Consider the following 23412-nt stretch of genomic DNA (forward strand, 5'->3'; position numbering starts at 1 on the left):
AAGTGAGTGGATCATTTTCCCCCATAAAAGTCCCCATAAAAGATCAATCTGTACCTGATTTATATGAGTTGCTCTTCCTGATACAGCCGTCCCATTGATCCAGGTCTGAGACCACCATGACTATAGATTTGCCCCCCCTGAGGTTGGGTTTGTGTCTCCTCTGTGGGAATCCTGTGCATGGAAGACAAATACCTTAACTACACCATAGAGCCACTGCAGTAGAGTAAATATGTGGATCCATCTGCAGTGGGAAATAAGGAAGCAGCTGAAAGTGGTCATACGTTTCATTTCAAAGCAGCACCATGTCTTCATGGAGAGGCGAGGATGTTACCTTCTTTGAGAACCCAGACTACTTCAGGACAAAAGATGATATGAAACACCTTTTGGAAATAGTTATGATACAATTGCTTTTGTTTCCTTTAAGTTAGGGAAAAACAACAAGGCCGCCATCACCTGATGACCAAATAGCAACAGTGGCCACCAAAGAGCTGAAGATCGGTCACCTGCACAGGAAGGTGTGCTTGTTCTGTTGACCATAGTGGGCATCCTCTCATTTCCTTTCATGCCCTTTTTGCAGCTCTGATAAACCACAATAAAACTAATCTGTTTGCAAATATGTCTCTATTTTACAAAAGTAATAACTTTTCTAAGCTAGTAATAAGACTAATACTGAAACTATTATTACACAGCTACTTAAGAAATCAAGTTTAAAAATAAGCACAAAGATTATTCAGAGATGATGCAGTTTGTTTCATAAACACTGAACTTTGAACACTTCCTGTATTTCTCTCATCAGGCATAAACTTGTAACTCACTGATGAGTTATCGGCCAATGACATGTTTAACAGAAAATTTTACATAAAAGGACAAAGACCAAAAGTACAAAAGCAGTCCAGAGAAACAACTCACTGAAGGAGCTGGTCCAAACCAAAGTGGCAGGATTTGCTCTCAATTCCAGTGAACAGCTGATCGTCCACTCCTAAACTCGGCTCAGGATCGGTGCAGTGAGCTTTCATATTGTCCAGAAGTTTCCAAATATGGATGGATTTCAGTCCTTTATTATCAGACTCTTCAGCGGGGAGGTGTGGCTGGAGCACCACTAAAAATAATTGATCCAAAAACTAACATTAATGAAAATAACTGGAAGCGACACCTTGTTGACCCAATGAGATGTGCATGTATGACAGCCTCAGACAACCAGAATTCAGAGTCATCTTTGTCACAGCCTCCACAAACTCCCACATTTCTGCTCAGAAGACTCAGCATGAAGAGGCAGAAGTTTTCCAGTGGACTTTTTGTTCTGGCTCTTGCAGCTGTTTAAGGTTTCAGTCCAGAGCAGTGCCAATTTCAAGAAAGGGGGTGGGGGGGTGGACAGAGCACTGATTAAAGGATCCTTCAGTTTGGTTACATCACATTAGTCATACAAGCCCCTATTAATACAGGTCACGCATGCTAAATGCAAACAATATGAATTATATTTTTTGGCAGTGTCCAATAAAACAGCAGGCAGGGGTATAAATGACCAACAAAATGTCCTCCCATTTCATTCCTCTGCTTGTGTGTGTGTGTGTGTGTGTGTGTGTGTGGGGGGGGGGGGGGGGGGGGGGGGGGGTAATGTAATGTCCTACAGATACAGTGGACCGCTACCTCGGCTGTGGTCTGTTCAGGCTTTGCTTGTATAAGTTTGTAGTGGAAAATTGGAGCCCGTCTATTAAATAAGGACAGAAAGATCTTTTGTTTTTTTAAAGGGGGGGAAAAAAATCATCTTCCTTGATATCACGATGATCACGCTCTCCTTTTCCACTCATTTTCATTTCTTTGTAATTTGCTTTTTTTCTTTGTAATTTGTTTTTTTGGGGGGTTTTTTTTGGACCTGTAAGAGGAAAAGTGACAAGATCATTGTTGTTCCTTTTGTAAAGGAAGAAAACACATTTCATTGTTTTGTTTAAAAGTTTGTGGAAGTTTGGGAAAATATTGGTGGTATATACAATACTGAGTGTAACATGTAATAAATGTAAAGTACTGTGCAAAAGTCTTGAGCCACCTGTCTTCAGATTTTACTTCCAAGCAGTCAGACTTTCTTGTAATTTTTAAAGTGCTCTTGAGCAGCAGTTCTCCAGACTTTCTGAAGCTCTTCCAAAGTTTTTCTTTGAACATTGGCTGCTTTTTCACTCGTTTTCAGTCCAGTACCTGCTCATTTCCAAATGTTTTTCTTTAAGCCAATTAACTCTGAACTATGACTAATTCTGCCTCAACACTTGAATTATGTGGAACATGAAATTAAGTGTTAACAGTTTGCATTATAACAGCATGTGACAGCAATTACACAGTGCAGTAAAAATGTATTTGCTACCTCTTCCTGATTTTTGCATATTTGATACTTATTTCAGATCAAACAAATTTTAATAAACAAAGATAACCCAAGTAACTACAAAAAGATTTAATCATTTAAAAGAACAAACCTATCAAACCTCCCTGGCCCTGTGTGAAAAAGTAATTGCGTCCTAAATGTAATAATGGTTGTATCATCCTTGGCAGCAAGAACTGCAATCAAGCTATCACCATCTGCAGCTTGTACAGACTGTGTGGGGAAGAGATCCCAAGGTGCAGCCACTGATGCACGCAGGATTTAACAAAAAGCAACTCATTAACTTAGTCCAGAAGGCAAAACCTGAAATCCAAAGGGAAAAGTGAAACAAAGCCCAAAAAAGGAGCCGTAAACTACATCTAAAAGCACATGGGACTAGAAACCACACAGGGGCATAGACACAGAAGGGCAATCAAGGGGAGTGGAGACAGCTGGGGGAAACAAGACAGAGCTGAACTGAATCAGATGATGATACAAGGGGCAGTAAAACTTAAAGCAAGGCACACAGAGGACAACCAAAACAGGAAGAGACAAGATGAGAAACAGCAGACACAGAGGGGAGGGGGACAGGACAAAAGACACTGTGTAAGAGAGCCAGAGATGAATAACTAATGATTAAATGCAGAGTGGCGTATAAACAGAGTAAAAAGAGGTGAGTGAAGAAGAAACACTCAGTGGGTCATGGGACCCCCCTTCCCCAGCAGCCAGCGATTAAGGGCTGCAGTTATTGATTATTTTAGTAATCGAGTTTTCTATCAATTATTCTGCCGTGGCTGCTGCAACACCCTCTGCTGCAAAAGGCAGACATCAGCAACCTCTGCCAAATACAGAAAATGACAAATAAAGGTGCTGCAACATTTTAAACAGGAAGTTGTTATAAATAAGTAGCCATGAGGAATAATTCTTGCTCTTTAAATAACTCAGTAACCAGCAGGTAGATATGGTGTATGTTTCAGAATGAGCTGATATCTCATCATTTTGTCACAAGTTTCAGATTTATCTGTTTATTTAGAAATATCTGATAACAATCAGCTCATACAAAGAGCACAAAGCAAGCCTTGCAGATTCATGAGCTCCATTCCCATGTTCAAGGAGGCGGAAGACTCTTAGATTTGGAATGATATGATGCTGTAAGATATTTGGGTTACTGGGGTTAGGTTAACTGGAAACTCTAAATTGCCCATTGGTGTGAATGTGAGTGTGAACGTTGTCGGTCTCTCTGTGTTGGCCCTGCGACGGGCTGGTGACCTGTGCAGGGTGTACCCTGCCTCTCGCTCTATGTCAGCTGGCATAGGCTCCAGCCCCCCCCTCGACCCTGAACAAGATAAGCGGAAGTGAATGGATGGATGGATGTTGTAAGATATTGTGCGTCTTTGGACAGGTTCAGTACAACTGTGAAACCAATGGAGCCTGCTGGCTGCACGCAGCACAGCCTGGCAGGTCAGAATGTGACAGCATGAATGACACTAAAAACACACTGTGCTCTGCTTCCTTTCATCAGCTGTTGGATGTGAATGAGTGGTTTCAACTGTGGTTAACTGATTAGATGTGTTAAACTCAGTTATAACAAGGATCAGCAGCCACCACCATGACACAGCCCTCCTCTGATTTATGTCAAGTTCAGTTTCATGTTCAAAGACTGTGGTCAGTTACAGTCACTTGTAAAAGTATTCATACCCCTTGTACAACATATTTTGTCACATTACAACCACAAACATAAATATATTTCACTGGAATTTAATGTGAAAGACCAACACAAAGTGGTTACAATTGTGAAGTGGAAAGAAAATTATACATGATTCAAAACATTTTTACAAATAAAAAACTGATAAGTGTGGTGTGTAAAAGTATTGAGCCCCCTTTTCTCTGAGTGCAACCAGTTGCATTCAGAAGTTGCCTGATGACTGCTAATAACTAAAAAGAGTCCACCTGGGTGTAATCTAATCTCAGTACAAATACAGCTGCTCCGTGACGGCCTCAGAGGTTGGTTAAGAGAATATTGGGGAGTAGACAGCATCATGAAGTCCAAAGAACACAGCAGACAGGTCAGGAATAAGGTTGTGGAGAAGTTTAAAGCAGACTTAGGCTATAAAAAGATTTCCCAAGCTTTGAACATCTCACGGAGCACTGTTCAATCCATTATCTGGAAATGGAAAGAGTACGGCACAACTGTAAACCTACCAAGACGAGGCCGTCCACCTAAACTTACAGGCCGAACAAGGAGAGCACTGATCAGAGATGCAGCCAAGAGGCCCACGGTGACTCTGGACCAAATGCAGAGATCCACAGCTCAGGTGGGGGAATCTGTCCACAGGACAACTATTAGTTGTGCACTGCACAAATGTGGTCTTTATGGAAGAGTGGCAAGAAGAAAGCCATTGTTAAAAGAAAACCATAAAAAGTCCCATTTGCAGTTTGCCAGAAGCCATGTTGGAGACACAGCAAACATGTGGAACAAGGTGCTTTGGTCAGATGAGACCAAAATTGAACTTTTTGGCCAAAATGCAAAACGCTGTGTGTGGCGGAGAATTAACACTGCACATCACTCTGAACACACCATCCCCACTGTCAAATATGGTGGTGGCAGCATCAGGCTCTGGGGCTGCTTCTCTTCAGCAGGGACAGGGAAGTTGGTCAGAGTTGATGGGAAGATGGATGGAGCCAAATACAGTACAATCTTGGAGGAAAACCTGTTGGAGTCTGCAAAAGACTTGAGACTGTGGCGGAGGTTCACCTTCCAGCAGGACAACGACCCTAAACATAAAGCCAGGGCTACAATGGAATGGTTTCATACCAAACATATTCATGTGTTAGAACGGCCCAGTCAGAGTCCAGACCTAAACCCAATCCAGAATTTGTGGCAAGATCTGAAAACTGCTGTTCACAAACGCTCTCCATCTAATCTGACTGAGCTTGAGCTGTTTTGCAAAGAAGAATGGGCAAAAATTTCAGTCACTAGATGTGCAAAGCTGGTGGAGACATACCCTAAAAGACTTGCAGCTGTAACTGCAGCAAAAGGTGGTTCCACAAAGTATTGACTCAGGGGGGCTCAATACTTTTGCACACCGCACTTTTCAGTTTTAAAAAATGTTTTGAATCATGTATAATTTTCTTTCCACTTCACAGTTGTGTACCACGTTGTGTTGGTCTTTCACATCAAATTCCAGTGAAATATATTTATGTTTGTGGTTGTAATGTGACAACATATGGAAAAGTTCAAGGGGTATGAATACTTTTGCAAGCCACTGTATTATCGGGTCAGCATACGGCTGCATTTGTGTCTGTCGGTGTTTGCTGGAGAGTGCTGAACACTGACAGGCTGCTGAGCTGGCTGAACGGGCTGGCTGTTGCTTCCCCTGCGATCAGGGTTGTGACCTGTGGTTTCCTGCAGGAACCCTGAAAGGTTTTAGATATTTTGGTATTATATGTGGTCCTTTACCACATACAATAACACATATATTGTTTCAGCAATGGAATATTTTTGACCTAACTGAATATTTTACTTATTTACTTTATTTATTTACTTAATATATTACTGGGTGGCTGTGGCTCAGTTGGTAGAGCAGGTCACCTACTAATTGGAAGGTTGGTGGTTCAATTCTCAGCTGCTCCGGGCTGCGTGCCAAAGTATCCTTGGGCAAGATATTGAATCCCGAGTTGCTCGCCGACGCAAGGGTTGGAGTGTGAATGTTAGATAATCAGCACTTAGCTTAGTTACATATGGAAGTGCTAATGTAAAAGAGTGAATGTAAACATGTTGTATAAGTGCTTTGAGTGCTCAGAGTAGAAAAGTGCTATAAAAGAACTAGTCCATTTACCATTTTGAAGAATCCTATATTTTCAGTAGTTCAAACATCTCACATACACACTTTTATTAAAGCCTTTAATTCTGTAAATTTAAAATCGACTGTGGTGGAGTACAGAGGATAAGTTCCAAAAAATAAAAATGTCAGTGTCCAAATACTTATGGGCCCAGCTGTAGGTGTAGAGTGGGGAAAAAAAAACAAATCTGAGTGAGTGTAAATCCCCACCAGCAGTGAACGCAGCGCGGCACAGCAGGGCTGCGTTCACTGGCCGTGCGTCCCTGCAGCTGTGCAGATGTTCAGTGTTGTTTCAGCTCAGATGATGCTCCACTTCCTCCTCTCGTGTCTGATATCTTCCTCCTCCCTGTTGGATTCCTCTTCCTCCCATTCTCCTGCAGAGCGAGGCAGCGTGGGCGGACGCAGCAGGACCGGCGAACGACAACAAAGAGACAAACTGCCGGATCGGTCGACAGAAAATCCCCCAGAAATGTTTGTGTTTACGTATCAACACCGTCCAGCCACTGCAGTCATGATAATTAGTCTTTCCTAACTTTATCAGCATCTTCATAATATCTACAAAGATGCTGAAGGTGCCCCGATGAACATCATTTAAAAAGAACTTTAATCACCTTTATTGCTGTTTTTGTCACATTTGTTTTGGAACAAAGTTTGTTAGAATTCATATTTTCACTGAGCAGAAATTTTAAAAGAAGGTGCATTAATGGAGGCTTATACATCCCTGCATACATACACGGAGAATCAGGGTGTGGGAGAAGGAAACGCTCCAAATATGTGTTTTTGTTATTAAAAGGATAGATTGTCCCACTAATTTCTCCAAACATTGTCTTTGTGTCACTTTTTGTAACTTTTGAAGCATAAATTCCACCTTTCCCAACTCTCTTTACTAAAAAAAAGTAGTCAACATGATGTCACACACTGGTTTGTCCGTTTTTGGAACCAGAATTGACCACTTACCCGATACCAGGGAGGGCTAAGTTATCAGTTAATGCATCCATAGGTTGTGTGGCAGCATCACACAGATACCTGCTGATTAATGCTCATTAACATAGAAATATAATCATCCAATTTCACTCACCCAAACCAGAGCTCAGCCTTCTTGGAGGGTCTGTTCCGTATCAGGCTGTAAACATGTTTTAACATGGGGACTGACTCAGCGTGGAGCCTCTGCTGGACGTCGGAGGAACTGCAGCTTTTGGCATTTGATCTGTGAAAGTTGCTGAAAGATGATATTTTCATACCTGCAGGGATCAGCAGCCTCATCAGCATCATTTTTTAGGAGTGACTGACCTTCTATTTGTTTATTTAAAACAAGCCTAAGCCAGTTTTCTCTGGATGATCCACACTGTGGCAGCAGGGTTACTTACTGTGGAGGGTTAGCAATCACAAAGGTCAGGCAGAGGTCCAAACTCAGCTCGTGGCTGTATCTCACTCACTGCCAGTCATTTCTCGTGTTCTGTTGGTGGTTCCACGAGGACTGGGTCGCTTCCTGAGGCCATCTGCCTCCTCATTGCAGAATCTGAGCCCCATGTCATCGCTCCCCTGCACAGCCCTCTCCATCAGGGCCCCAGTTAAAATTTGTTGGTTTCATTCTCTATTAGCTTCTCTCACATGACATCATGTGCACATTGATTGAGTTGTGTGCCATATTGGACATGATACAACCACTGGCTGGTACGGAAACTTGTATTTTCCAGCTGGCTTGCAGTGGTTCCTGGAGGTTTCTGCTGTCATTGGCTTAAATTGATTGCAAAGAAGATGCAGCACTGAGGTCACTGGCCGGTCTGTAGACCTGTGAGACGCAGACCTCACCAATCCTTTTCCCTGCGACTGCCATCAACCTCCAGCAGCCGCTTGCGACCATCTGGGAACCACAACAGGTGGCTCCCACATGGTCATGGCTCACCCTCCAGGCCTGTGTGGCTGAGGCCTCGATCCTACCGGTCACACATCCAAAGTGGCAGATGGTCACATGTCTGCACAACCTCAACTGCTCAGCAGCAGCTTACATGTCCTCTTTAAAACAGGCAGACTAAGCAGGTGTAGTTGATTTCATTAATTCACTAATTTATTTTTGCACGCGCTGAAATAAATCACTATAAGTATAAAACAATCCAAGTGTACTAATAAAAACATAGGATCAAATACTAAAAATACTTCCACCAGGTGACATAAGTGGATGGATTTTCGGAGCTTTATGTGACTGTTTGGGATTATTATGCATGAAGTCACAAAGTTGTGCATCAATCAAACATAAACTAAGTGAAGACAGAGTGAGGCGCAGGGGGCGCTCCTGCCACGTGGCTATAATGGACACATGAAGAGAGGAAGAGGGCGGTGAGGCTAAAATTGGAAAGATTGGGAGCTGAATTAGTCTGAAAAACATCCTGTTATCTGCTCAGACACAGACAGGTGAGCAGTGAAAGCTGTGAGCCTGATGTCCTCTCTGTCACCTTCTTTTAATTACATGTTTCTGACAGGCAGAAAGCAGCTGTTTCATATTTCACACTTTCACAGATTTCATGCAAATCAACCCAAAACCGTCTGAAGAATCCTGTTAACAAATCACCTGGCCTCCCTGGAGGAAGTGAGAAAGCAAGCTGTACTTAAAGTGAGCTGTTACAAGAACAAATGAAACAGAATGAATAAGCACAGACGGGCAAAAAATAACACAAGGAGCAGCAACGGTTTCAAGGAAAAGAGGCAGAAAGTTAGAAATTTACAAGAAATGCAAACTTGGAACTGGAATGGTTTACAGAAGGAATTCACAAGAAAACGGGGACAGCTGGAAAGCTTCACTGTATATACCCAAGAGAATGACTTTATCATTTTTCAGCAGTGACAAAAAAATCAAACTGTCAGGAAATAAAATAAAGTCTCATCATTTTAAAACAAAACAGGATGCTGCGAAGAAGAATCCATAACAACCCCACAAATCAGAGTTTAAGTCCATTTAAAAAAGTAAAAAGAAGTGAAACTCACAGGTGCCTGAAAATCGTGCCTTTAAGGATAAACGTGTTCAAATGAACCTGAGAGACAAGCCAAGTGTCACATAAGTGTCTGATCAGTGTGTCGTGGTAGCAGCGCAGTGGGTAGGCGCTCGCCTTGCAGCCAGAAGGTTGCAGGTCTGTCCCTGCGCTGCGTTGTGTCCTTGGGCAAGACATTTAAACCACATTGCCTTACGGTAGCGCCGGTCTCTGGCTGCATGACCGCAGATGCTCGTCTCTGGATGAGTGATCTGGAACGATCAATGACAGTGAGTTGAATCTAACATCTAACATCTGACCTGCTCAACTGCACAAACATCAGCCAATCACATGGCAGCACCTCAGTGCCCTTAGGCACGCAGACATGGCTGAAGTTCAAGCTGAGCCTCAGAATGATGAAGAAAGGTGTTTTAAGTGGCTCTGATCCTGGTGCTGTTGTTGTTGAGTATTTCAGAAACTGCTGGGATTTTCACTCACAGCCGTCTGCACTCTGCGCTGTGTGCTGTGTGTGCGGCACAGGGATACAACAGAAAACGAGGACTCTGTTTCCTAAAACATAATCGTCTGATCAGATGAGTTCGTTCAAAAGATGCCACAGAGCCAAGCGTGCAAAGAGAGGGAGGTAAGCTGTTCCAAAGTTTGGATGCACAATGCACAAACTCAATGTGATGAAAATAACTAGTAAAATTAATTTAAAATGAAGTCATTTAAATGAAAACTAAGGTCAGCTTTTGCATTTATAGTGTATTGGTCACGCAGAGATGTCACACCAACGCAAATGAGTGGATTAACGTGCTGCAACCTTCGGGGCAGGCTTTATCTTCTTTGCATAGAAGTGTTTGTCAGCGAGACGGTGAGGGAGGGATCTGCTAGAAACACAGAGAGAGAGAGGAAGTGGAAGTCCACCACAGATTATAACAGCTCAGACTCTCAGCTGCAAGCAGCACTCCACACGACTGCAGCAGCGCAGGCAGCATCTGTATGGGAAGCTGAGCGGACAGCTGGCTGAGTATATGGTGAGAGAATCATTTAATGCAGCGTTCATGAAATTATGAGGATGATGATGGAGGTGTGTTACTGGGTCGGCGGCTGTTTGTGAGATAACTTAGAGACAGCAGGGCAGTGATGTGATGCACGTGAGAGGCGGTGGACACAAATGAAGCAGAAGCTTTAGTTTTATTTTTTACAGTCACAGCGTGTGACGCTGAGGAGTTTTAATAGCTCCTGAAGCCCGAAGAAGCAGTAAAACCTGATGTGCAGGATTAAACAAACCATTTTGGGGTAAGACAGTCAGAGGGTAAGAATGCTTACGCCATCACTTCACTCCTTTCTCATTAACCAAACAGCTGCTTCATGTGACTTTTTCCTCCGTGGTTGGATCTGTGCTCACGTGTGGGCAAAATCAGCACACACTTCTTACTTTTCAAACAATAACTGTCATAAAACTTTGAAGCAAACTTTTGTACCGAGCGGAGAAAACATTAAAATGCTGCAGACCTGCGTCAAGGCCACAGAGCTCAGTGTGAGCCAACTTATTACACGCACAGAAAACATGCGAAGCTTTTTTTTTTTAATCTTGAAGGGAGGAAGATTAGAAATGAATAAGCACGCTGCCTAAACTGTGCTGAGACATCTTCAGAAACTCTGAAAGGTCAGAAGTGTAACTCAGAGGGTGATTAATCACATAAGGATGGTGTTTGTGGTAGTTTTTACCAGCTGATGGGGATCTTATCATTTCCACTGCGATGATGTTTTATAGCACGCTCTCACCTGCAGCTCCCCAACAAATATGAAGGAGAATATTCAAAAGAGCTAAAAGGTGCAAATGAATGAAGGAGATGAAATCAAATAAAATGAGCGGCGGCATAAAGAAGAACTTTTTGAGAGTGACTTCAGAACCTGCAGAAACCATAATCTGTTTCAGGATTATTAATATGAATGCTGTCATCCTTAGTGGGCTGCTGACTTATATTCCACATGGGTGGTGTAATGTGGGGGTTTTGAGCCACGAATAACTGCAACATTAAGTGAAATGTTTATTAATGCACTCTAATTTTGTCAACGCGGTTTCGGTTTAGTTTACCGACCCAAAAATATGCAAATAATATAAACTTGGTGCATTATGTCAACAGCAGGAGAAAAAGACGGTCACAGCCCAAAACGAAATGCAAACAAACTCATAAATATTTGCACAAACATGTCAGGATATAATCCTGCAATAATGTAGGACCCGTGTGTAAAGGCTTATTTTGCTTCAGGATGGACAGAAACACGACTCAGCCGAAGGTCCCAGCAGCCGCCAAACAACATGAAATTAACAGCTACAGCAGAGGGAAGCATCCCTTCTTCTGTGACATTTCATCAGTGATTAAGATCACTGTGACTGTATTCATATTTTAAGAATCAGTCCTTCCAAAGCAGTGCTTTCTTTGTTTCTGAGAAAGAGCTACGGTTCATTCTTCAGTCTAAAGCTAAAATTAGATGCATGTCACACCTCTGTGTGTGTGTGTGTGTGTGTGTGTGTGTGTGTGTGTGTGTGTGTGTGTGTGTGTGTGTGTGTGTGTGTTGCTTTCCCAGCATTACATCTATTGTGTGTTTCCTTCATGTTCTGACTTCATCTCGCAGCTTCTTTTCTCTAAATATGACAACTTTGCTCCATAATATTGAGACCTTTTAAGCAGTAAAAACAACCAAAACTCTCCTCATAAAATTATAAAGTTTGAAGAATATATTTTGTAGATTTCTTTGTTTTTCCAACAGTAAATGCAGCCCAATCAAGATCCAAAATTAGGATTTTATTCTTTAAATCAAACACAAGCAGGACAATGCAGCATTTTTTTAAACTGGAAGCTTGTGTGTGTATATATTCAAATGCATGCAGAGAAAACGGAATAAACATTGACCAAAGCAACCACACAGCCAAAGATTTCAAAAGAACCACAGAGTGTTAAAGTGTGGATTCATTTCTTTTCACATCCTCAAACTCAGAGTTCGAGGATGTGGTTAATGAGTGAGTAACATCTGCTGAGCCTGAAACCTTTTCAGTCTGTGATGCATCACAAACATCCCATTCTTAATCCAGAGGGTTTAATGTGATGCTGCCAGCCTTTGCAGCTATAACAACTTCAGCTCTTCTGGGAAGGCTTTCCACAGGTTTAGTGTTTATGGGAATTGTTGGGAAAGTTTTCATAAGAAGTCAAATCAGAGCAGAAAAATGAAACCAATGAATCACAATCAGTAGGTTCCTTAATTTGTCACCATCACACAGCAGCAGTTCTTCTGCAGTGCAACCACAGATTGGTGTTCAGAGGGGTGGACTGCAGAGCAGCACAGCCACAGCTAGGCCCTTATTGTGTTAGCTGGTTTGACCAAAGTTGGGGATAACGGCTATCAGTGTTTACCCAGGCTCTCTGCGACGGGCTTCGATTCTGTTCCTGCACAAAATAAGCCGATCGACTTATGCCACCTACTTCAGTCAGAGACGTTACCAGAGCCGATCGCTGCAGAATACGAAAATCTAACGAGGCAAAGGAAGTTTAGGTGAGATAGCTGCATAAAGGTTGATACATTTATTTGAGCACTCACTTTCTCAGAAAAGTGATGTGAAACTTACTTTGTGTACAGATGAAGGTGAACCCCAGACATGCAGGCGCAGTGGGCAAACTGAGAACAAGCTTTAATTATAGTAGATGATTAGAACAGATGATCAAACACAGACAAAGAAGCACAACAAAACCATAACACCTACCAACCAATCTGTGTTCTGAAAACACAACTGGCAGCTAATTAGGAGTGAGATACACTGTATTGCCAAAAGTCTTTACTCACCCATTCAGATCATTGAATTCAGGTGTTCCAGTCATTTCCACGGCCACAGGTGTATAAATCAAACACCTAGGCATGCAGACTGCTTCTACAAACATTAGTGAAAGAATGAGTCGCTCTCAGAAGATCAGTGAATAACAGCGTGGTATCGTGATAGGATGATACCTGTGCAGCAAGTCCAGTCATGAAATTTCCTCACTGCTAAATATTCCACAGTCAGCTGTTAGTGGGATGATAATGAAGTGGAAGTGAATGGGAATGACAGCAACTCAGCCATGAAGTGGTAGGCCACGTAAAATCACAGAGTGGGGTCAGAGGATGCTGAGGGTCATAGTGCACAGAGGTCACCAGCTTCCTGCAGAGTCAATCACTACAGACCTCCAAACTTCATGTGGCCTTCAGATCAGCTCAGGAACAGTGTGCAGAGAGCTTCATGGAACGGTTTCCATGGCAGCTGCATCCAAGCCTTACATCATCAAGCTCAATCCAAAGTGTTGGATGCAGTGGTGTAAAGCACGCCGCCACTGGACTCTAGAGCAGTACAGACATGTTCTCTGGAGGGATGAATCACACTTCTCCATCTGCCAATCTGATGGAGGAGTCTGCATTTGGTGGTTGCCAGGAGAACGGTTCCTGTCTGACTGCATTGTGTAAAGTTTGGTGGAGGGGGGGTTATGGTGTGGGGGTGTTTTCCAGGAGTTGGACTCGGCCCCTTAGTTCCAGTGAAAGGAGCTCTTAATGCTTCATCATACCAAAACATTTGGGACAATTTGATGCTCCCAACTTTGTGGGAACAGTTTGGGGATGGCCCCTTCCTGTTCCAACATGACTGCACACCAGTGCACAAAGCAGCTCCATAAAGTACCCAAAGGATTAAGAATGGAATATCACTCAAGTTCATACGCCCATGAAGGCAGATGAGCAAATATTTCTGGCAGTATAATGTATACTTATGTATCACCTGCATCACAAACTAAAACGATTAACCACATCCTTAAACACTAATGAGTTTGAGGATGTGAAAAGAAATTAACACACACACACACACACACACACACACACACACACTGAGTTCTAGATAAAAAAAAATGCTGAAATCTTTGGCTGGTTAGTTTGTGGCTTGTCATTTCTTTGGTCACTGTTTATTTCCTTTTCTCTGTATATGCATTTGAATATATACACACACTGAGTTCTAGTTTTAAAAAAATGCTGCATTGTTCTGCTTGTGTTTGATTTAAAGAATAAAATCCTAATTCTGGATCTTGATGGTGCTGCGTTTACTGTTGGAAAAACAAAGAAAAATACATTCTTCAAACTATATTGGGCTCTATGGATAGTTTCACCCTTGATAGCAACTCTGAGTGGGGTGAATTTATTTTAATAACACATCAGATAGAGAATTGAGTTAGGCATGTGCAGTGATTAACAGGTGTCCCATCACAGGGAGCTGAAGCCAGCAGGTATCTCCGCAGCCTCACCTCCAGTTTTAGTAACAGAACTAATTAACAGATGCGTGTCTGTGTGATGCAAATGTACAGCTTGCTAACCAAGCTAGCTAAAGTCAGCACTTTGTACTCTGGAGTCCATGATTTAGATGGTCTATAGTTAAATCCCACTGAATTCACATTTGTGTCCACATAAAGTAAAATAACCAGTGGTTTGATCCTTTGTTTTGTGATGTCACGGCATCAGTTGGTCCTGATCACCAACCTCCTACTGTACACCTCCAATATGAACTTAGAGGAGGTTTAATGTACTTGCAGATTAAGTGTTACAAAAATCAGTCTGTTGTCCCAGCAGATTTAAAACCACCAACAGGAACACCCACTCTCTTTCCTGAGAGCATCAGAACCAAAAATCTTCATATGTTTCCATAACTCCCTCACAGCAAACAGCAAACACCCACTCAGGGCTGCTGGATGCATGAGAGATATTTGCTTAACAAACAACTCTTGCAAATGTTGCAGCTTTTACACAGTGACTCGAGTTATAAGTGAACTTCCTCAGCTACCCATAACGATTCTGCACCATTTCCTGTGGCAGCTCATCTGTCGGAGGCTGAAAGCAGAAGTTGCTGCCTCCCAGTTTGATTGCAGAATCAGCATCTCCTCTATCCGTAAGACCAACAACCGTCAAGTTTGCATTGGAATGTGTGCGAAAACTCGGCTTTTAGCTTCATCACCGGTATGAAAACAGTACTTAAGCACTAACATCCAATCACGCAGTGATGTAGAGACTCGTGTAAGTAACACAAACAATAAAGTAACAAAATACAGCAGCAGAAAAATTTTATTTTTTTAGGTGGAATTATACATATTTGCATAAATGCAAAGTCCAGCCTTCAGGTAATATGAAGCGTCACTTTCACCAGTGGGAGTTAGGCTTCAGCTCAGCTAACCGGAGTCCCTGAACTGGACCTCTGGACCGTGTTTGTGCTGTTGGAGCCGTTTGGAGCATTTTTAATGGAATTATCTGACCAATAATATGGCTGCTGTGGCTTCATCGGACTAACAGATCGTCCAAGAAGTCTGAGGGTCTGAGGGTCAACTCTGAGTCAGTTGGTAACAGACTCTGAACCTAACCTGCTCTCTGGCAGGTGTCTCTCTGACTCCGCCCCTCCTGCTGCACCTGAACCACCTGTCTGACACTCCCATTCATTTCCTCCTTCATAAAGTGGCTGTCAGAGCGTCAGAGGAGCGAATTCATCTGCAGACGTTTATGTTTCTACAAGCACTGAAATCCCAGTTAGTTTATGATTCTTTGACTTTAACATGAGTGCTTTTAGAATCACGAGGTTATCAGCATGTGAGGGTGCAGACAGAGATCATGTCACTGATTTATTATCAGCTCAGAATACGGTCTCCATGTTTGTGACTCTGTTAATGCAGCTGTCAGCCTGTCAGCCAGCTTCCTGCACTCTGATCGCTCACACTGATGTAAAAATGTGATTATCTGAGTGAAGATGAGGCAGAAATGACTTTAAGACTCTCAAAGTGAACTAAATGTATTTAAAATGACTTTTTTTAAAGCAGCTGCAGGCAGTCTGGTTGTAATCTGATTACATTTCATGTGCGGTGCTCTATTGTGTGTGTTCACAGACTGAGATTCAGTCATCAAATGATGTCACACAACACTCAGATTGTCCAGAGTCTGAGCCTCTGCATATTTCTCTCCGAATCACATAAATCAGTCTCAGCGTGTCGATCCAGAGCCGGATCCACCCGAAGGAATCACAGGTGGATCGGCACACCAGGTCAGGGTCGGAGTCCACTTGCACAGCAGGACGGATCAGACCTCTGACCTTTAACAGTGGCTCAGTGAAACATCTGTGCTGTCTGTCGGAGAGCCGTCATCTATCAGTGAAGCTGATCTCAGATCAGATTAGAGATGCTCAGAGTGGCAACATTAAAGCTAAAGAGTTTTTCTCTAAATCTCATCCAGGATTTTTCTCCTGCATTACATAAAATGTAAAATTGCTTCTTTTAATCAAATTTCAAGTTTGGGAAATGATGGCAGCAGACATCATAAAATATCATATTAAGCTAAATTGGTGGAGCTGCTCTGTTTTTACCTGTTGCCATGGCGAATCCTGCCATCAGTGCTCCATTGATGATGGCTGTCTGTCTCCACTCATTCAGTGTGAACACAATGAGGAGACTGAACTAACTCTGATTAGCTGTCCTGGAAGAAGAAAGTTTATTTTAAACTCTTTTATATACAGTCTGTTTGTTCCCATTCAGTGAAAAGACCCATGTAGGGGTTAATAAAAAGGGCATGTAGCTGTGTTTACTTTAAATACTTCTGCATGTCAGAACAAAAATGTAGTAAAATGATGCTTTCAGAGGGAGCAGCGCCTCGCTGGGAGCTCACATGAAAGCGTCTTTAAGAACTCAAACAAACTGTTTTATAAGAGATGATCAAATTATTGATTTCCCTCTGTGGTTAACTCTGAGCTGCAGCCAGCAAAGTGTGATGCTGCAGCTTTCTGACATTGATTGAAAGGTTTTTATTGCGGTTGTACTCCATTAAGTGGCTTTGGCACAGGAAGCATTCTAAAGTTGTGGGCATTCAGTGGCTTTATGAGACAATCAGAAGTGCAGAGATGATAGGAAATTAGGTGAGGATGAGGAACAATGTGCTGCGGGGACACACCACCCGTGGTTTGGTCAGGAGGAGTTTTAACTGCTTCTTCGTGCTGGAAATCGTTATCTGATGGTGGTTGGTTTTCTAGTGAAGCGCAGCTGCAGGAAGGAACTTTTTATTTGTCCTCATCTGATAGTCATACAGTACTCATTGCACCGCTGTTTCATGTTAAATGCACTCGGTGCAAACACGGGAACTTTTTAAAATGTTATTAACAGTTTGTGTTAACTGTGTACAGTACAGGTGCACCAGAAGCTGAATGTGTTTCAGTATAAAGCCAGCAGGTTGTGTAGTTAGAACAGTAATGATCACCAGCAGAAAAAAAAAGGTTAAAAATAACGTTATTAGAACAGGAACACATGACGCAGCTCGGCGCTGTCCTCTCACTGCACGTGTCCTGTTGTTACAGCACGGATGAAGGACGAGAGCCGTGTGTGTTGGACAGGGATGAATCGGGATCAGAGGAGGGAAGTGTGTGCGAAGAGCAGGACAAAAGGAGGCGTCCGAGGCGCCGTCTGTTTGTGCACGTGGACCTGAGTAAACAGAGCAGCACTTCATGAACATAAAAGGCTTTTTTTTAGCTGCACAGCACAGACGGAGCTGCTTTCGTGATTCCTTTGTTGATATGGTGAAAAAAAAAAATGGGCAGAAATGCAGAGAATCACTGCAGTGCAGAGGCATTAATAGTTGTTACTTTGTGTTCAGCCACCAGCGAGCTGAATAATGCTGTGAAAACGCTGTGGTCACACTCATTCATTCATTCTGCTCTGTGCATGCAGCCATGCAGAAGGTCTGCAGCTCTGTCACTGTCAGTGACAAGAAAACTGCTGACTGGAGAGAATCCGTCCACTTCCTCCAAGTGACACTTACTCTTGTCACCACAATCAGAAACACCAGCAGATTAAAAACCAACAAAACAGCCATAAACATGTATAAATGTTCAACACCGAAAGGTGAAGTGAGTAATGGATTCTGACAAAGGCCAAACTGTGATGGCTAAACGACCGAGTCAGACCATCTCCAAAACTGCAGTTTGCAGTAGTTATTATCTATTATTATCATTCAGTTCAGTTAATTTCAGTTTCATTTTATTCACTGAAGGACATGAAAAAACTGGAGTCTATTAGATATGATTCAAACAACCGCAGTGCAGTACCTTTAATACCTATAGTACGCTCTAATCTCTGTAATAACCTCTGAAACTCTTCAAATAAACCGTTCCTCTGCAGATGATCAGTTAGCTGTTTTACAAACTACTCTTTCAAGAACCTTTGAGAGAAAAGGAAGGTTGGAGATTGGCCTATAATTAGCTAAGACAGCTGGGTCAGTGATGGCTTTTTAAGTAGAGGTTTAATTACAGCCACCTTGAAGGCCTGTGGTACATAGCCAACTAATAAAGACTGATTGATCATTTTTAAGATTGAAGCATCAATTATTGGAAAGACTTCTTTGAACAGTCTAGTAGGAATGGGATCTAATAAACATGTTGCTGGTTTGGAGGAAGTAACTACTGAAGATAACTCAATCAGAGAGAAAGAGTTTAAATAAATACCAGCAGTGCTGAAAGCAGCCGAACATGAAGAATAATCTTTGACATGGTTAAAAATTTTTTCTCGAATGTCTAAAATTTTATTTGTAAAGAAATCCATGAAGTCACTACTAGTTAAAGTGAAAGGAATACTCGGCTCTGCAGAGCTCTGACTCTTTGTCAGCCTGGCTACAGTGCTGAAAACAAACCTGGGGTTGTTCTTATTTTCTTCAATTAATGATGAATAGTAAGATGTCCTAGCTTTACGGAGGGCTTTTTTATAGAGCAACAAACTCTTTTTCCAGGCTAAATGAGCATCTTCTAATTTAGTGAGACGCCATTCCCTCTCCAGCTTTCGGGTTATCTGCTTTAAGCTGTGCGTTTGTGAATTATACCACGGAGTCAGACACCTCTGATTTGAAGCTTTCCTTTTCAGAGGAGCCACAGTATCCAAAGTTATACGCAGTGAGGATGTAAAACTATTGACGAGATAATCGACCTCACTGGGAGCAGAGTTTAGGTAGCTGCTCTGCACTCTGTTGGCACATGGCACTGAAGAGCATAACAATGAAGGAATTAGATCCTTAAACTTAGTTACAGCACTTTCAGAAAGACTTCTACTGTAATAAAACTTATTCCCCACTGCTGTGCAATCCATTAATGTAAATTAATTTATCAGAAGCGGTCCAAGGGACCAGTGGTGAACCGGCTGCAGGGTCATGGGCTGGTCTGTGTGGTCCGATCCAACAGATGAGCTAATGTAGCTCAAATTGCCAAAAAGGTTAATGCTGGTTCTGATAGAAAGGTGTAAGAACACACAGAGCATCACAGTGTGTTGTGTATGAGGCTGCATGGCTGCAGACCAGTCAGGTTGACCCCTGTGATTTGCTGAAAGCACCAACAAAGGGCCCGTGAGTATCAGAACTGGATGACGGCGCAATGAAAGAAGGCGGCCTGATGATGAATCGTGTTTTCTGATGAATCTTGCATGGATGCACTATGGGAAGAAGAAGGCAAGCCAGCAGATGCTGGTGTGATGCTTTGGGCAATGTTCTGCTGGGAAACTTTGGGTCCTTCCATTCATCTGGATGTTTCCTTACCTACCTCAGCAGCGTTGCAGACTGTGCACACCCTTTCGTGGAGACGGTATTCCATAATGGCTGTGGCCTCTTTCAACAGGATAATCTGTAGTTTGAGGAGCACAACAACGAGTCTGGGGTGTTTCACGATGTGACGGTTGTGAAAGAGTCTGGAGATGCAGTGATGAACGTCACGTAGCCTGCAGCCTTTTCCTGATGAGTTCAGGGTCTCACTCGCCAGTGTCAGCTCATACTGATCGTGTTGTAAATTCTGACTCTCATTAAAGGTGAAAAGAACCAGAAAGCAGGGGAGAATTTAGGCCAGCCTGTCGTCCGCCTGTGAGCATGCAGTGTTCATTGAATTCTCAGTCAGATGTCCACATTTATTAATATTTTTAGATTTGGTTTTCATAGAGAATAATTTGCCTTTTTCCTGTTTTGTTGGCGACATGAAATGTGTCCTGTGATCCTCCTGAAGTTCTTACTCAGCTGTGTTTGTATTTTCAGGGATGGCTCACTTGAACTCCACCAGCCTGCCTTCCAACCAGTCAGACTTCAACAGCGTTTTCACCCTGAAGGTCCTCCCGCCGCTCTACTTCATCATCTTTCTGGTGGGTTTGTTTCTGAATGGCGGGGCTGCCTGCATCTTCTTCAGAGTGCCCTCTGAATCAGGGTTGGTGGTCTACCTAAAGAACATGGTGGTCGCCGACCTCCTCATGCTGTCCAGCTACCCTTTCAGGGTTGTGGCTCAGCTGGAACTCGGTGGCTGGTACATCCACGTGATCGTGTGCCGCTTCACCGCTGTGATCTTCTACTGCTCCATGTACATGGGGATCCTCTTCATGGGCTTAATCAGCCTTGAGCGCTACTTCAAGATTGTCCGAAACATCTCCTCCTCCTCCTCCTCCTCCTCCTCTCCCTCCTCCTGCAGAAGTACTCTGGCCAGGATCTTCTCACTGCGCCACCTGCAGAACCCCAAATGCGCCTCGGTGTTGGCCATCCTCACCTGGACCCTCCTCATCGTTTTCCTCCTGCCCAACAGCTTGCTGACGAGCAAGGAAGCCAACGAGACAAACGCCCGCCGCTGCATGGATCTGAAGACGCCGCTGGGCAAAGAGTGGCATCGGGTGTCCTCGATCTTCAGTGTCTCAATGTTCTGGGTTACTCTGGTGGTCCTCGCCTTCTGCTATGCTTCCATTGCCCGCCAGGTCTATCAGTCATACCGCCGCGTGCGCTGCAACAACAGCGATGTCTGCCGCAAGTCCAACCGCAGCATCTTCAGCATCCTGGTGGTGTTCTTCATGTGCTTCGTGCCATACCACGTCTGCCGCGTGCCTTACACTCTGAGTCAAATGCCAGGTTCCGGCTTCAGCTGGCACGCCCGCTTCCTGCTGCTGCAGCTGAAAGAGGGGACGCTCTTTCTGTCGGCGCTCAATGTCTGCCTCGACCCCGTCATCTACTTCCTCATGTGCCGAACCTTCAGAGACTCGCTGCTGAGGAAGGTGTCGCGGCGAGAGAGGAGGAGGAGGTCCCTGACCACGGCTCAGAGTCTGACCAACATTTAGGAGGCGAGGAGTGAGGAGACAAGCAGGCAAAGATAGGAGGTGAGCAAAGGAGACAAGAAGAGCAGGAAGGGAGAGGACTCAAAGACAGGAGACAAAGCAAGAAAAGGAGATAAAGACAGAAGGCAAGAAGAGAAGACAAGGAGAGGAAGTGAAGATAAGAGAGAAGGCAACTAAAGAAGAAACGAGGAGAGAAGGAGACCCCGGAGCACGGCTTGCATTTAGGAGGGGGGCAAGGAGAGGAAATGAGGATATGTAAGACCTAAATGTTCAAAGGCAAAATAACATTTGTTTTTGTGCGTGTTGCAGTAGAAACTATGTGTCTCAGTCTTACTGAAATGTGTGTAAATGAGGAGTTTTATGTGTAAAATAGTAAAAAAACAGGAGTGCATATTTTTATTCTGTCATGTGTACATAAGTATTTAGAGCTTCTGTTCTAGGATTATTTATACTTTTGAGAAAGAGCAGAAAAGAAAGGCGAGAACAACAAAGGCCAGAAAAGAGGAGGAAGTGGTGACGTGGAAGTGAAACTGCACTGTGATGAGTGGGCATCAAACCTGCAGCACTCAACTCTGATCGCACGTCTCTGAGACCGCTGAACGTCTCAGTCAAATCAGCTGATTTGCTCACAAGTCGCCTGTTTTCTGGAAGTGGACGTCTAACCGCACGATGAGCAACAATCTTACCTTAGTGCCTTTTTTTCTGCTGTCAGATTTAGTTTGCATTTTAAATAAAGTTTTCTTTCTACAAAAAAAAAAAACCGTGTTTATTTCCACATCACTTTTTATTCTCTCCTCACTGTAGCTGATGCAGCGACCTTAGTGCCTCTATGCTGCCATCGAGTGGTCAGAGTCAGTAACCACAAGTGTTTACAATTACACACTGTGACCACCAGAGGGAGTGTGGAGACACTATTTTTTAAAAACATTTTTTGGTTAAAAATTTCAAACATTCTGAAACTCACAGAAAAAAAGAAAACCACTAGGGCAAAATAAAAATGAAATAAATAAAGTTGAATCCTTATTTCTAATGTTAGATTTGAGAAAATATTATCACATTTTTTGGCATAAATTATAGTGGAATTATCATAATACGTGTTCCTTAAAAATAAATTGTGAAAAAAAAAATTATAAATAAATAAATAAAATGATAAATGATTACCAGTGAAGGTCAAAGGCGGCATACTTCAGCAGTCCTTTTCTCAAATATCCAAAGCTCGGCTCTTCAGGAGGGTCTCAGAGCAGAGCTGATGTGCCACATCAAAAGAGCCGGTTGAGGTGGTTCAGCCTTTGACTTCTAGCATGTCCTATTGGAAGGAGACCCCAGGGCAGACCCAGGAAATGCTGAAGAGATTACTTCTGTCACGTGACTAGAGAACTCCTCGGTGTCCCTCAGAAGAGGTGGAGGAAGGGGATGCGTAGTTTATAGCACGTGTGTTTGCAGTAGAGGTGCTTACGAAATGTGCTGTAGCTGTGCTTTATGCATCACAAATGTGATTTAGTGAGTTACAGAGTGGTGGTGGTGGTGGTGGTGTGTAACTCAGGTGTGTTTCAGGAAGATTTCAACACAAAACTTTAAAACATGTCACGTATATTTGTGTTTTGGGAGATTCATGTTTTTCTCAACTGTTACTGAAAAAAAAGTCAAGCATCATTTTCTGATGATTAGACATCAAACTAGCAACCACCAGATGGAGCCAGAGGAGAGGAGGAGATGCGTTCTGCAGCTGATGGCGATCACAACACCAATAATTGATATTTTGTGAGTTTTAAAGGTAGAAGCAACGAATGGAGACCCATCCATGTTAGAGACGTTCACTGATGATTGATGTTCCACCATTTATCTGTTTCTTTCATTGTGTGCGTGTGTGTGTGTGTGTGTGAACAGATGAGCAGTTCACAGTGAAAGATGTTGGACTTGTGCAGGTCAGACTGGTGTCCATTATCACAGTTAGGTCCAAGGTTGCAGTCATTATTTTGAATTTAAGATGATGATGCTTGTTATTTTGAAACATTACCAAATGATAACATTTAAAAAGTTTGCCCCCGATACAGTTTTAAAAACATCAATGCAGAACAAAACCTGATTCCAAAGTTTAA

General features: G+C 43.0%; 1 protein-coding gene across 1 annotated transcript; it reads left to right on the forward strand.

The window, feature by feature from the left end:
- Positions 1-10123: 10123 nt before the first annotated feature.
- On the forward strand, positions 10124-21982 carry LOC115791089 (P2Y purinoceptor 14). Its single transcript, XM_030745184.1, has 2 exons — positions 10124-10192; positions 20259-21982. The coding sequence occupies exon 2, from the start codon at positions 20261-20263 to the stop codon at positions 21314-21316; it is 1056 nt and encodes a 351-aa protein (XP_030601044.1). The 5' UTR covers positions 10124-10192; positions 20259-20260; the 3' UTR covers positions 21317-21982.
- Positions 21983-23412: the final 1430 nt, after the last annotated feature.

Source organism: Archocentrus centrarchus, chromosome 13, assembly GCF_007364275.1.
Source record: "Archocentrus centrarchus isolate MPI-CPG fArcCen1 chromosome 13, fArcCen1, whole genome shotgun sequence".
NCBI classification, from domain to species: Eukaryota; Metazoa; Chordata; class Actinopteri; order Cichliformes; family Cichlidae; genus Archocentrus; species Archocentrus centrarchus.

Coding starts and splice junctions, on each gene's coding strand:
- LOC115791089 (XM_030745184.1), top strand. CDS start 20,261: ATGGCTCACTTGAACTCCACCAGCCTGCCTTCCAACCAGTCAGACTTC.